Below are 16,200 nucleotides of genomic sequence, written 5' to 3'. Positions count from 1 at the left end.
TTTAATTAGCAATTTACAGCTCATAATACGATTAAAACAAGCGAATTTATAGCGATTGTCTACATTCGATTTCCAAGATCATTGCCAAAGGGGAGGAACATTTTCCAGTAATTTATAGTTAGATTGTTTTCACAGGTCGCTGATTGGTAAGTATACGTAAAAAAAAGGCCAACCAGAACTTACATCGCCTAATATTCAAGTTTCTCTGAAAGCGCTGTACTTGACAGATCGTCCACGTGTTACGTTGCCGCATTCCATCAAACAAAATAATTAGGTTCGACTTGCAATGTCTTTAGATCTAAACGTCCTTGACTCCGAATGTCTATTCAAAATGACAGCATTATTCATTTGAAGTTATTGTTAAATAACTACTCTCGACATTTTTCCGGTATATATGAAGACACACTCAATAAACCGTTTTTTACGGGATAAAAATTTCTTAAATGATATCGAACCATGTACAAATTAATTCCTTGTTTTATCTACAATTATCAAGAGAACTTTGTGACTGTTGGAATCTTATTCAGTCTCCTCTTTTTCGTGAAAATAATGGAAATAATCCATATCTTTGTTCTTCGCCGGACTTTTCCAGTAGACTTTAGAAAATACGGAAAATATGCTGTTGTAACCGGTGCCACGGACGGAATCGGAAAAGCATTAGCTCATCAATTAGCCAAGAAAGGTTTGAACATCGTTTTGATTGCTAGAAACCAGAAAAAATTGAAAGATACAGCAGAAGAAATTCGTTTAGAAAACGTAAAAGTCTCGACAATTCTAGTGGATTTCAGTTCTGAAAAGATTTATTCTTTGATAGCTGAACGACTGAGACAATTGGATGTGGGAATTTTGATCAACAACGTAGGTCAAATATTTAATTTACCTTGTAAATTTGCTCTATTGGACGAGAGGGACTTGGTGAGTTTGATCAATATCAACATGTCATCGGTACTAATGATGTCGCGCATCTGTCTATCCGCGATGGATTCAAAGAAAAGAGGTATAGTCGTGAACGTATCTTCATTATCTTGTTTAAGTCCTCTGCCTTTGATGTCTGTCTACTCCGCTTCTAAATCATTTGTCACTAACTTATCTTTGGCTCTCAGTTACGAATATCGCGACCATAACGTCTTCGTTCAATGCCTTATTCCCTCCTTCGTCACAACCAAATTATCTCATTACAGCGGATTCTTAAGTAATAGAAGCATTTGGTTACCCGATGCAAACGAATATGCCTTGTCAGCCATAAAAACAATAGCCACGTCTATTTTGACCACAGGCTATTGGTCGCATGAGCCTCAACGTATCATATTCCAAATCTGTCCTGATTGGATTAAAAATGTTATTACAAATTTTATATTCACGAAATTCGATGATAGAAGCTTGTAAATTGCAAATGATTTGTATTTTATCTTGTATTTTTCGGTCTGTTTTAAATAAATATTACCATCTTGCTGTATTTTATTTATGTTATCGTTGGTATGTATTTAATGTAGGCCTAATCGTTTATGGGATTTTTAAATCAATCTTAAATGTGATTACATGAAATGACGTCCACAAGTAAACTCAATAAGATCAACATTATTTGGTAGAAAAATTATGCTATGAGCGGTTTGATTTAACGAGAACCGATTTTTCTGTTCTAATCTTGAATAACAGCTACTTTACAAACTAAGCTAATAATTATAGAAGAAGAAAACTAATTTCATCACATTATGGGCCGTCCATAAATTACGTGAGAGCGATTTTGGCCATTCTAGACCTCCACCCACCCCTGTGTAAGAAACTAATATTTTCTTTGACCCCCTTTCCTTCTCTATCTTACATAATATTTATGCATAATTTTATAGAACGATTTGGTTAATGTTACCTTAGGTAGCCAAGATGGCGGCTCGTCTCTGATTTCAGCAAGGAAACAGTGGAGACGCACGTTCTAACCTAACCTAACCTAACCTATTCTAATAATTTGGTTGCTAATAATTATAGTAATTTATTAGAATAGGTTAGGTTAGGTTAGGTTAGAACGTGCGTCCCCACTGTTTCCTTGCTGGAATCAGAGACGAGCCGCCATCTTGGCTACCTAAGGTAACATTAATCAAAGATTTTAACAAAAATAAATTTCTTTAATGAAACCCTAAAAACGTTAGGTCCAAAATATATAATTATTAATTAGTTAATTAATATGTACTATTATTTATAAAAGACTATGTGAACAAATTTAAAAATATAAACAAATTAATAAATTCGAATGAACAATTTATTTTAAGAACTTTATTTTTTTAATTATTAACAATCTTTTTATTGTTATCATTAATCAACGTCATAATATTCATTTTTATATTAATTTCAATTTTAACAAAAGGACCAAAAAATGAATGGATTTTGACAGATCAACTAGCTAGTGCACGTGTAAACAGAAACGTCATCTATATATATAAAAATGAATGTATGTTTGTCCTTCATGCATTACCACACCATTTATCCGATTGCCATGAATCTTCGGGAAGTTGTTTAATACACTCCGCGAAGGTTTCTGGCATATGTGAAGACTACCATTTCCCCCTTTCAAAAATATCTTTATATATGGATTAAGGCTTTTATGTCCAACAGATGGCGCTAACTCCGACGACCTAGGTTTGCTTTTCTGTGAGAATGGACTAAAGGAGATCATTTTCTATCTATATAAATAAATATAACGTTCGTTTGTTCCTACCGATTCCTTTGAAATTTTGACACAACGTTGCATTCGAATACGCACGTGTTTTTATATAATATACATGTCGAAATTCCCCCACTGGGGGAGAGGGACAGGATTAAGGCTTACTGTGAAGAACTCGACTTTTATTATACTATTTTAGATGCGTGTTTGATTGCGTTTTAATAGGGTACGTCAAGAGAATGTACACTAAGAAGGATTTTTTGAAATTCTCCCCACGGGGGAAGTGTTATACATTTATAATAGATACATTTTGAGCCACAACAACGCGTGGCCGGGTCTGCTAGTACAAAATAAAACGAGAGAATAGAGAGAAACCACATTCCGTTGCCATATTGGTTACACCTTGGCTAACGCCAAGAAAACAAACTACATGCTGCTAAAATGTGCTAGGTGCACGGGGACTAAATCATAAAGCTTATAAAACTTTATATAATGGGGCAATACAACCAATGCTACTTTACGTGGCCTGTAACTAGTAAAAATTCAGTAGCAAGTAAATTACTCTCTTCAAAGACAGTTTGCCATCAGAATTTCAAAGTGCTGCAGAACTGTTTCTACTAATTCCACTCTGATTCTAGCAGAGCTCCTTCCTTTGCCACTATGTATTGTAGAAAAGGTTCTAAACTACTACATCAGAACTACCAACATCAAGGCTCAACAAGTCTCTACTCCTATCTACGGCTGTTCATATGTTACCATATTGCAATTACTCTATCTCTGATCATCATCCTGTAAACAAGATTATCCCTAGGGTACACTTGGTGTCATCTGCTTCCTCCATGGATAACCATGCAGACATTAATATCTACAGAATGGGTCCAAAAGCCCCTTCATGTCTGCTCAAGTATCTGTATCTTCCTCCAAACTGACATATTTTGCCCAAAATATGTTAGAAGGTACAGATACCCCCACATATCAAGCTGAAGATGCTGTCTACCAAGTTGTTCAGTGGACCACTTCACTACCAAACAAAACTCTGTCTGTCAACATTTACAGTGATTCTTCTAAAGGCTCTATTAAATCCCAATTTCAATAGCAATAAAATCACATATATATCCAGCACCATATTAAAAATCTTGTAAATAAAATAACTTTTATATCTGTTCCTGGCCATACTGGATACTAGGAAATGAAAAAGCCGACTTTGAGGCTAAGTCAGTTGCAAAGGACACTGATGGACTACACTCACATCCCTCTCTCACGTAGCAGCCTTAAAAATTATATTCATGACAACGCTATGCAAAAGGGGAATCAACAATGGTTGAGCAGTAAAACTGGTAGAATAACAAGACTTTATTTCCCTAGTGTTGAATGCAGGTTCTCACCAATACTTAGAGATTTAACGTTTGCTACTGCTCAATTAACCGAGCATGATAATTTTAGAAGCCACCTGGCGATGTATAACCGGGCAGAAGCTACCTCTTGCTTTTGCTCTACAGGAAACGTAGACACCGTCGACCATATGATCTATCATTGTCCAATTTACGATCAAGATAAACTTATTCTGAAATTAGAAATCTTTACGCTTGGTTTCAGGTGGTCATGTCCACTCGATAACCTTGTTCAGAAACCACTGTTTGATGCTTTTTTGCAATTATGTTCAAAAAATATGGAAGAAAAAGACTATTTATAATTTATAATTTCTAATTTTACATTTTAGTTTTCACTAAAAACTGAATACTAATTTTATGTTTACTTTGTATCATGTATTTTGGTTTATGTATTCTTAGTGTTATATACGCATAGAGTGGTGCACTTATTCTAATAAAAAAATAATAATAATAAAAAGAGAGAGAGAGAGAGAAACCACCACATGGCCTTACTCCCATGATAAAAAATGTGTCTGCTAGCGTTACTATTCTATCACGTCACACCTGATGGCGTTAGTACAATTAGTGTTCTTAATAGAAACAGCCAAATTGAAGCCAAATTCAAAACTCCACCACTCAACGAGATCAAAAATTAAAATAAGAATATTACGTAAGACGAGATCTATTACCCCCTACCCGAGTAAGAAATCGTAAGAAATCCTTGACCCCCCACCCCAAAATACCTTACGTAATTTATGGACGACCCCTAACACACAATCAACGAAACTGCACTTTTTCCATGCTCATCGTAGGTTCGATCATACAATAAAGGAGGCCAGGTTGAGGCCAGGTGAGGGACGGGGCCCAACTTATCCGAGACAGACTATCCCCTAAAAAATTTCTGAAGATTTTTCGACTGTCCGGGTTCCCTTTAGAACAGTAACTGTAATAGTTTTTTTAGTGGCCAAATGGGTAAACCATTGAACCTGGTAGGTGGTTATGAGTTAGCGCCTCATCAATGGCTGGCTGCGTGAAGTTTTCCGGACTTTCTTCACTTGTCTACTATTTAAATAGGGGCCAGTCGGTCAGTTTTTAATAGAAAGTCCTCCTAGAAGGCATTCTCTTCGCATATCATCCATGAGTTACGTTGCCTTCTCTCATAAATTCAATCCCGGAGCAGTAGGATGAATTAACGGCTTTAGCTGTTCCGTCGTTAAACTGTCATCCAACTGACACATAAATGTTAGTTGAATGTAAATTCCTCGAATATTCGGAGTCAATATCTTAGAAATATTATGTTTAATTCGGATTTTTAGTGAATAAATTAAACAAAATTAACGTCATAATCATCGTGACCAACGTTAGTCGAAAAAACATGCAACGGTAATGAAGTGTCTTTTTTCCATTTTGGCCCTTTTGGTTCCTCGTGGGCACCAAGAGGACCTTTTTAGTAAACCCATTATGAATTCGTCCAAGTTCACAATGAGGCAGCTGGGTGGTGAGGGACGGGGTCCAACGTATCCGGACAGATTCCCCGAAAAGTTCTTGAGGTTTTTCAATTCTTCTGGATTAGACCTCGGGTCCTGCAAAGCAATAGACTGTCACTTTTACTGGTTGGCCATCCGGTTTCCATTTGGCTAGTGTGAATACAGTTAAACTGTAAGCAATGCGCTTTTCAAAGTTATATTCCGAGAACACTTTTTACATGTAGATACTCTCTGAAGTGTTTGTTTTATACACGCATACTATCAGATATTTTATGTAACGATGTACAGCTCAGTCATTGTTATTGTAATGTAACAGAATATAAGATGCAAAATATAATCATTTGCTGATTTACATTTTATTGTATTTTCTACGTTTTGCTTTTTGGTAGAGAAACTTAATACATGGAATAAATGGAGAATAGATGCCATTGTGACCAGAGGGTCGGTACCTCCTTGGTACCTTGTCGGGACATCCCTGTGTCTTCTAGGATAGATACAGAAACCTTGATGGCCGCAAATTCGGAATTCGCGCGAGTGGTCACTGCGCGGACGGTCGGATTCGGGAGGAAGGAGAATTGAGAGAGACGGATTGGAAGTGAATCGTCGGATACGAGGTTAACTAAAATAACTGATTTAATTTAACAAAAAAGGAATACATGGCTCTATGCTATCGAATAACAGTCGAGAGAGAGAGAGAGAGAGTTTACAAGAAATCGCACCAAAGGTAGAAATCGCGATGCGGACTTCCCGATCGCCGATTTCTCGGTCGGTCGGAGTGGTTGGGGAGGCGTTAAATTTTCCTTTTTCCTTGATGGCGGTCGGATATAATAATGAATAACTGGAGAACTGGATATAATAATCCAGGAAGTTCGAAGGTGTCAAGAACAGAGTATGAAATCCTTGATGGGCACTTATTTAACTACGCTCGCGAACTCTCGACGACCCCTTGTCCTTGAGTCACTCCTTTTTATACTCCAAATCACGTTATCCTTTCACAAATCGTGAATTTTAGCGATTAGTTCCCAGTGACACATTCGACGAGTTCCCTGGGAAAGGAAACGACTCCGGGGAGAGAGATGCTATCATCTTCCAGTAATAAAATTGAAAAAACCTTCGAAACATGGAAAAATGAAATTTTCTTCAAATTTTCGTCAGGTCCGACTCTCACACCATTGTATTACGTCATTAGAAAAAGTGTAATTACTTCTTAAGTGAAAATATTTTGGAACCCCTTTTTTCATATATTATTCAACATCGCTCATTAGAACCGTAGTAATAACTTGATAACAACTTACTTCGTACAAAAGTTGTCCTTGTTCCCGGGACATTTTATTTGTGTACCGGTCATCTTTTATTTAAATGCAGTTTACAATTTGATTAGGACTTAATTGCCAGGAAAAAGCTTTGCCGTTGGATTAATTAATCATTTTTTAATAAAAAAAAAACCTCGTATAAATGATCAAACATTGTCTTAATATTTTTCTTGAAAATGGTCAAATAAAAAATAAACCAAATATTGAGTTAATTTTATATTCAACTGTTAATAATTTCTCTCCTAAAAAAGTAGAAAAAAAAATTATGATTTACTAAACAGTTTATTTTAATTAATTATTAAAACCATTGAATACTGGTAATTGGCATGTGTTCGGCCCTCACAAATGGGCTGGCCACGTAAAGTTTTCCGAATTTTCTTAACGTATCTAACACCTAAATGTGGCCAGTTTCCTTCAGTCTTTCCCGGTTCTCACTTGGAAAAATCTTGCGTTGCCTTATTTCCATCAGTCCAATCCAAATTCTTCTGATCGAATTTATTGAATTCATTGTAAATTGTTATACGAGACCGCTGTGTGATTGATGGGATATCAAGACACAGCCTGTTAAACTCTTCAGCAACTTCATGCTGATTGAGAGTCATCACCATCAAAAAGTTGAATTCATTCCTCTTTATTCAACACCATGCTTTATCTATAAAAGAATAAACAATGATCATATATAGGGTATATGTTACGGGTAAAGTCCGTAAATCGGCAATGCTAGAATTCTAATGCTAACATTGTTCAAGTCTCAAGTAGCTAAACTGACATTATCCAAGAACGGATGGATGAAGCAAAGATACTCAGAGATGGACAAAAGAAGCAAACTACCCTGGGACCCGAGGAAATAGGAGCCTTATACAATGTTTCTTCGTTTACTTTAAAGCACAGCCTCAAAGGTTAGTGTCGCATTAAAAAATCGTCACCGCCTTATTGCCAAGCACCTTAAAATCTGGCGGTAAATTGTTAGATCCATTAACATTGTCCTATTCGTGTAGTGACTATAAAACAAATAGTAATGGACATAAAAATGCAATATCAGTGTTCAGCCTTAACCAAACGACGGTAGACTCTCCAGATTATCCGGATAAAGCTCGAAATTTAAGTTTTATTCTTGTTTCATCCACCTGTTTTTGGATAACGTTAGCATTATCCGATTCAAGGGCGTTGCTATATGTATGTATACGTTACAGCTAATGATTGAATTAGTGTTATTAATACATTTTAATGTACTGTACCGTGTATGTTTCTTTGTGCAGTTAAATGTTAATAAAATATAAACAGGAAAAATTTGTATGAAAAATAATATTTTGGCACTAAACTTTTCTAGTATAATTGTTATTTATGAACGGTAATTTATCTTATTAAACAAACCTTTGTACTAAAACGATAAATTTAAATCATATTTTCTCTTTTGTTCCTTTGTTTTGCTTTTCTAACATTTGACAAGTAGTAAATGATCGATACAATTTATTTAAAATAATTTTTAAATTAATTTCGATTGCTTACCTCTCGTATCCTTTGTATTTCCTTCCGGGATCAGGAGAGCACACTTGTCAAAATGGCATGCAGAAGGTTACGCGATTATACAACCACAGTTCTATTCAATTGAATGAATAAGACACGTGATTCTGTACAAGATTTAAATAAAATCAATTAATAAATAGATTTTAGAACTGAAAAAACGTATATAAAATCTTTTATAATTATATTAGACGTTTGTAGAACGTTAACTTACAGTACAGTACATCAGATGGTAGTTTCAGGAAGGCACGAATTTGTTGAACAACATTAAAAATTAGTTAGCAGTCAACACCTCCCAGTAATGAAGGGAACATTAAAAAATACCATTGTTTGGAGGTTATTTTCAATGCATTTTTGTTTAAATAAAAAGGGAGAGAGAAATTTCCTGCCAAAATGACTGTTGTTGAAAAGTTTGACTTCATATGATGTGAGAAATGGACTAATTTAATACATATTTTAAATTATGAATTTTATTTTTCAACTTTTGTACAATTTGCAAACATCAGTATATGACATGATTACAAATATCGATTAAAAAATTGTTCAAAAAAGAATATTAATCTGTTAATCTTTATGGACGGAATTAATTGTTTCAATAATATCACAACATTGTTGGGAATGCTTTTAATAACAATACAAAATTGGTCTGAACAAAAAAAATTTGTAAATCCTACAAAAAAACAATATACTGGAATGTAAACTTTAGCACCATTAATCAATTCTCATACATGATTAATAAACTAAACATTAACAGAACATGATTATAATCATAAAAACGAACTGCAAATACAAAATTAAAAAAAAAGGAATGTAATATAATTAATATTGAGATATTTTAAACACACCTTTTGAGTAAATCATATGGACTTTCTCTTTCATTGGTACTCAGTTATGATTATGACAGTAATTAAATAGAAATTTCAATAACCAAGAATGCAAATCGTAAATTATAAATAAGTCTCTGGAGACAATCATTACCAGGCCAGTAGGCAATGATGTATATATAAATTATATTATGCCACATTTGTATAATACAATTTTTGTAATATATGTAATATATATAATATATATATATTTTATACATATATATAATTAAGTAATCTATTAATAGAATTATAAATTTTAAATGAAATAAAATCTTTTTAATTCGTAACAATACCAAATTATCAACTGTACAACCATTCGAATGACATTAACTTATTCCTTTTTCAAATGTAATCATCAATAATACAAATTTCAAAGTACTCATTAAATATTTATGCCAATATCTTAATTATTTAATTAGGATTTTAAAATTATCAATTAAAAAAACACTGGTATTTAAAATAAATATTAACAGCAATCTACTTCATCAATAAAGCTTTTGACAATGATTATTTTGTATCAATGCAGAGTTAATAATATTTTTTGTACATTAACAGGTAATTAAATAATTTAATAATTAAGACAGATATGTAGAATATATTGCAACAATAATATAATTAGGATAAAAATTAACTCAATACTCCTTGACGTAAGATGCTAGTTAACAACAGTTTAAATTTATTGTTTTATTTATTTAACATTATGTAATTTACTTCAAAAATTATTAAATTTATATTTCTTATTTCTGAAAAATAAACTTAGAAGCAGTACTATTTCTAGCAACACTCCACAAAGTTTTGGTATGCCCAGGGCTTGTTAATGTATAAATAGTGTAAGTTTTGTGCCCATCTTCTCTCGGCATCCTGTGCAACTGCACAGTTCGACTGTGCCTAGAACTGATACTGCTTCGAAGGAAAACGGGAAGAAACTGCATTAACTTTAGAGAATTTTTTGTAAAGAATTTTTAAATTTATATTAAAAAAATAATATATATATATATTATTAACAAACAAGATTTCAAAAGTGTAATTTATAATATTTTTCTAATTTTTTTGTTCTTCAACTGGTAATTTAATTTTAATACCAGTGTATTTTAAAGATATTTAATACTTTTTTTACAGAATTTTAAAATGCAAATAATAACTAACTTACATATATTAAAATTCAATAAAATTATCTTATTAAAAATGATATTGGACATAATTAAGTATGACACATTATATTTGATAACACCAAGTGTTGATAATATAGATTATAAAAAAAAAATATTAAGAATTTTGGAAATATTCACTCTTATTTAACATTATAAAGGAAGTCAAGACTTTTAAAAAAATATTTAATTTTATAGTTAGTGATGATTTAAGTACTTTAATATATGACTATCATTTATAAATAATATATTTCTCTCTCTATATATATAAAATTAGATCTCTATCCATTGTTTATTTGCATTTTTTGATAATAGAATAGAAATCTTTGGTTAGACAAATATTAACTTTTCATAAAATACTTATATAAATTCTGCAAAAATGAAACATTGAAAATCAGAGGAAATTTAGAATTCCACAATAACTAATGGATGGATTGGTGAAAATTTTGTTATTATGGATTAATCCCACGACTTCTTTGGCTGGAATGTGTAATACAAATAATATTTAACAGGATTTTCTAAATGAGTCTTTCTTCTGGAGGTGGTTTCATTACGTGATTCATTTCGACTCTCGAGCCATACATTTCTTGTCTACTGGGACTGTAAGTACCGCGTGTCGCACGCTTCTTTTTTGCGACTCTCAAAAACATAATGATTGCAATCAGAATACAAAGGAGGAAAGCGCAACCAACCGTGATTCCTACGACTATAGCCCAATCGACTTCAGCACCCTAGATAAAAATAATAAATTTTATTGCAAGTTGTTCATTACTTTTAATGTAAACAATGACATTTATGCTTTATTATTATATTGTAATATATAAGAAGTAAAAATGCTTACAGTGCAAGGACCATCTTCACATTTGCATTCATAATCAGAATAATTTTCATCTTCATTACCAATTGGTATACATCTTTCATTTGCATCACAAGGATTTTTCTCTTTACACTTATCAACTAAACTGCAGTGATTTCCATGAAACCCATTTTTACACAAGCATCTGTAAGATTCATTTTGATCTTCACAAGATCCATTATTACACAAATCCTGCTTTTCATTACATTTAATAATTCTGTTTTCACAATGAACTCCTTTATAGCCTAAAAAACCAAAAGAATTCATTATATATAAAGATAATCATCATCATAAAAATTTCATATTTCAGCATGATTTACCGTAATAACAATGACAATAGTACATTCCAATCCCATCTTCACATTTTCCATTTTGACAAGGATTTGACTCACATTCATTGATCTTATTTTCACACATTTTCCCACTATAACCATTAGGACAAATGCAACTGAAATCAGCCAGTGACAATTTGGAGAGACATGTTCCACCATTATGACATGGAAAGCTTTCACAAAAATCTCTTTCTGTTTCACATTTCAAGCCAGTATAATTAGATGGACAATTGCAAATAAACTAGTAAAAACAAAAATAATAGAATATTATAATATTTCAAGCTTTGTATTTTAAAATAAATAAATAACCTACCATTACAGAATCTATTTCAGCATCTGTGTTAATACATGTTCCACCATTCAAACAAGGATTACTTCTACAGTCTTTAATTTTCTAATAAAGAATAAAAATTGATAAATCTCATAATTTTTGGAAAGCTGTCTAAGAAAATTCTTTTTGAAAATTATACAGATTAACAAAAGTTTTTTCATAATACATAATTAACAAATTTCTTTATTTACTTATAACTTATTTACTAAACTTATAACTTACATTTTAAACAGCTGATCATTTGATGCATATAAATTATTATTTACTAGAATAAAGTTTCACAAAACGTATAATAATTTTGGGTTGATGTACAAGTTTCAAAAACAAAAATGGTTTATTCAAGAAAATAACTGCCATTACATTCAAACACTTTCTTCCATCAATTAGACAGATCACTGCATCCTGCTGTATAAAACTCAGGCTGTTTTAACTTGAAGAACTCCGCAAGTGCAATATTCATCTCCTCATCATCAGTAAACAGCATTACATCCAAAAAGTGTTGTATGGAATGGAAGAGATACAGTCAGATGGTGCAACATCTGACTGCTAAAGGGTTGAAGGAGAGCATTCCAACCAAGATCATGCAACTGCTTCTGAGTCAACCTTGACATGTGTGGTCTTGCATTGTGTTGATAAAGCACACACTATTCATCTGTGGCCACTTAGTGTGAATGGCATCAGTGAAACATAGCAGCCGAGCACAGTAAAGTTTGGAAGTTATAGTGATATTCCATGGAAGCATCTCAATGAATTGGTCTGTCAACATCCCACCAAATACACAGCATAAACTTGCACTAACACAAGACTTCATATTGCCCAGCTTTCAATTTACTGAACCAATTGTACATTGTAAAACTGGAGATGACATTCTTGCCAAACAATTTACCATACAACTGCTTTTATACCAAATTAATAATCATAAAGCATCCATGTTCAAATTTAGTCATGAGAAAGTTAGAAAACTTGACATGTTTAAAAAGTTGGTATTGACATACAATCACTTATGATTGTGATCTCAACACCCTTCATTTACATATACACAAGAAACTTCTAGATGTCTTGTGTTGGACAATTATTTTGAATATTCTACAGTGTCTAAAAAAATATATTTCTTTTGTACAGTCAAACCTGTTTTTATGTGGTCTTTTTTTGTGTGATTTTTTATTTGTGCAGTATAGTTGGCGACTAGTCTCGTGCGATTTGTCATGTCTCACGTTGACTTATTATAGCTAAATAAACTTATTATAGTAATATTATTGCATGAATATGCGAAAAATGAAATAATTTATTTTTTAAGTCAACAAAACACCACCCGGACAAAAATATGTAAAACAGACGATAGACGAGACGATGCAGTCGAGTGCTGACATCTGTTGTCAATAAATTCTATTTCGTACGGTTCTGAGTTATTTTCTATGTGAGACTTTTTTATGCGGTCCCTATTGACCACATAAAAAAATATTTTTTTAATTGTGTTGCGAAAACTATTTTTTATAGCCACTTGTGAAGTTTCGTGCAATTTTTTTTATGCGGTCCCTATCCACCGCATAAAAACAGGTTTGACTGTATATGTATATGCAAAAAAATATATATTTTATATACATATACAAAGATATGTTGATGAGTATAGAAAATTCCAGAAACTTTTGCATCAACCCAATAATATTTCCTTAAGTTGTTCTATTAATTTAAATTTCAATCAGTGAATTTTTAGTAACAATCCAAATAAAGTTCTTGAAAACTTATCAAAAATTTTATAATTATTGGGTTGAAATTTTCAGATTACAGACATATATATTCCTACTGTCATCTGTCCATTGTTAATCTCAAGAATAATTTAAATTTAAATAGATGAAAATCTTATCTAACTCCATCTGGCTGCTAAGCTTTCCTATATGGAAAGCTTAGCAGGGACCAGAGGTATTTGTTAACTTTATATGGACTTTGAAGTTATGTGACTTTTTAAATTAAAAGATCATTAAAAATTGCAGCCTGGCATTGTGACAATGTCACAGTAATATACATTCAATTTTTATTATATAAATTTGAAATGTAGAATTTATTATAAACTTCTAACAGTAGTTTAACCATGTACAGACTCAAATATTTTTTTTTATTTTTTAACTACAGTTTAATGTATTAGAAATGTTTGAATTTTTTATTGTTTATCTTTGCATATTTTCATAAATTTCACATTTATTTGAATCTGGGGTTGCAATAAGGTCACTAGTACATACAATGGGTCAATCAATCAATATGGGGGTTGACAAATTATTAGGGGTTGTTTAGGAGTCAGTAGACAAATTCATTTTGTATTATATAATAATTTATATAAGTAAAATTCAAAATTTTGATTTATGTTTAACAAAAATTTCCAATTAGAAAATTTACATATAGCAACTAAAGAAAAATTTCCAGTTTTATCAAAGCTAAGAGATTGTTTACCAACATGGTAATACCAGATCATATTCTAGCTTTGATGGTTCAACAAAAATTTTTCTAATGGGTTGGAAGATGTTAAATCATTAATCACATTCCATAAGCCTCAGTCTATGCTTTATGATAAATATGATTAAAAAAAATATATAGCCTAAATGATAATTTGTAATTCTATTGCATACACACATTTTTTTCAAAAAGAAAGATCATCATCATAAACATAAAAAGAATGGAATATAGTTATTTCAATATAAAATTATAGTCAACGTAAAAGTTTTTGAATACAAATATTCAATAATGAGAGTAATGTTCAAGTGTATTAGAAAAATATTTTATTTCTAAAAAGTATTTTTTTTATGAAGGTATAACCTGACAGGTGTAAAAAGTTGTTGAAGTTAATAGATATTATTATATATTGGTAATTAGGAAATAAATATTGTTTAAATTTCATTTTTAAAATGTTCTGATATACATAATAATACTAAAAATTATAATTGTTCCAAATTGATAATTAAAAAATTTGGACTTATATATTTTAAAAACTTACTGGTACTTCACACACAGTCCCTTCATAATCTTCAGTGCAATTACATTGAAATCCAGATTTCACATTGTAACATATTCCTCCATTTTGACAAGGATTACTTTGGCAATGATCTACTTTTGTTTCACATCTAAAAAATAAGCAGTTTAAAACTTTATATAACTTCTGTTTCAAAAAATTTTATTAATTTGTTAATGAGTATTTCATTATTATTTTTTATATCAAATAGAATCCTGAAAAAGTATCCAAAATTTGGCATTTTTTGTTATCCAAACTGATTATATTTTATTATTTTATAGAAATATAGAAACTTTCTTGACATATTAAGCACTAACTTTATAGTGTATTTTGAAGACACATGGCAATTTTCATCTTTATCTTTATTTAGTTGGTACGGTACATCGTTTTTTCTGTACATGTTTCAGGCTGTCTTCGACCCTCTTCAGCCAACTTGTACTTTCTCTTTGTGTCTGTAGTCTTGATGTTGATTTCTTTGCATTTTATTTGATGAATATTGCCGTTTCTGCCCTGAAGAGGGGTGAAGAAGAGTGAAAACAGCCCAAAACATGTACAGAAAAAAACGATGTACTGTACCAACTAAATAAAGATAAAGATGAAAATTGCCATGTGTCTTCAAAATACACTATAAAGTTAGTGCTTAATATGTCAAATACGAAAAGGACATGGTTTCACAAAATACCAGAATAAACTTTCTTATTTCATTTACGAGAAATGAAACCAACTGATTAATAATCAGTTTAAATCATTCAATCAATCTTCATTATTTGATATAACAGGTGTTATTAAAAAGGGGGATTAAATAACATTATTACATTAAAGTTAATACATAAACAAAAAATTTATATAATGTTAACATGGCAAACACTGTCACTGAATAAAAATTTGATAACAAAATTCATATGTCAGTGTAGCAGCTCAAATATCTGAAAGAATATTACAAGAATCAAGAAGGTGTTTTCTCATATTTATCACTGTCATTCCACAAAAAAAAATACTCACCATCACATAAGACATTATTTTACCACTTAAGTTTATTGAAAACCTATTTAATCTAAATTGTGTAGCAAATGACTTTATTTTGTAACTCAAATTAGATAATAAATATAGCAAAGGAATCCACATTACATTAAGAAAAGTTCCAGAGTCCCAACCCCTTTCACACAAATAATAAACATCTTGTGACCAATATAAGCATCTTAGTCATTTATGACAATCAAGAAGAAATGAACTTTCTCTTAAAAAAAATACATATAACTAGAGAAGGACAGTCCAATATTATTTAATAGTTCTTTAAGTATAACAGGCAATGGCTT

The 16,200-nt window shown here is 31.5% G+C and overlaps 1 protein-coding gene and 1 pseudogene across 1 annotated transcript in view; one reads left to right on the top strand and one right to left on the bottom strand.

Moving 5' to 3' along the window:
• The first annotated feature begins 414 nt into the window (after nucleotides 1-414).
• On the top strand, nucleotides 415-1,439 carry LOC136980801 (inactive hydroxysteroid dehydrogenase-like protein 1 pseudogene; annotated as a pseudogene).
• Nucleotides 1,440-8,802: 7,363 nt separating this feature from the next.
• crb (crumbs) overlaps nucleotides 8,803-16,200 on the bottom strand; it is a 59,435-nt gene continuing 52,037 nt past the window's right edge. The window contains exons 18-22 of the mRNA XM_067277012.1: nucleotides 14,870-14,996; nucleotides 11,866-11,946; nucleotides 11,541-11,793; nucleotides 11,206-11,465; nucleotides 8,803-11,095 (exon numbers count right to left, since the gene is read on the bottom strand). Coding sequence (XP_067133113.1) covers nucleotides 10,883-11,095; nucleotides 11,206-11,465; nucleotides 11,541-11,793; nucleotides 11,866-11,946; nucleotides 14,870-14,996 — 934 coding nt within the window. The 3' untranslated portion in view covers nucleotides 8,803-10,882. The remainder of the gene's footprint in view (nucleotides 11,096-11,205; nucleotides 11,466-11,540; nucleotides 11,794-11,865; nucleotides 11,947-14,869; nucleotides 14,997-16,200) is intronic.

Source organism: Centruroides vittatus, unplaced genomic scaffold (assembly GCF_030686945.1).
Source record: "Centruroides vittatus isolate TY-2023 unplaced genomic scaffold, ASM3068694v2 contig_726, whole genome shotgun sequence".
Taxonomy (NCBI): Eukaryota; Metazoa; Arthropoda; class Arachnida; order Scorpiones; family Buthidae; genus Centruroides; species Centruroides vittatus.
The sequence above is the reverse complement of the archived record's forward strand: the minus strand, read 5'-3'. Positions and strand labels throughout refer to the sequence as shown.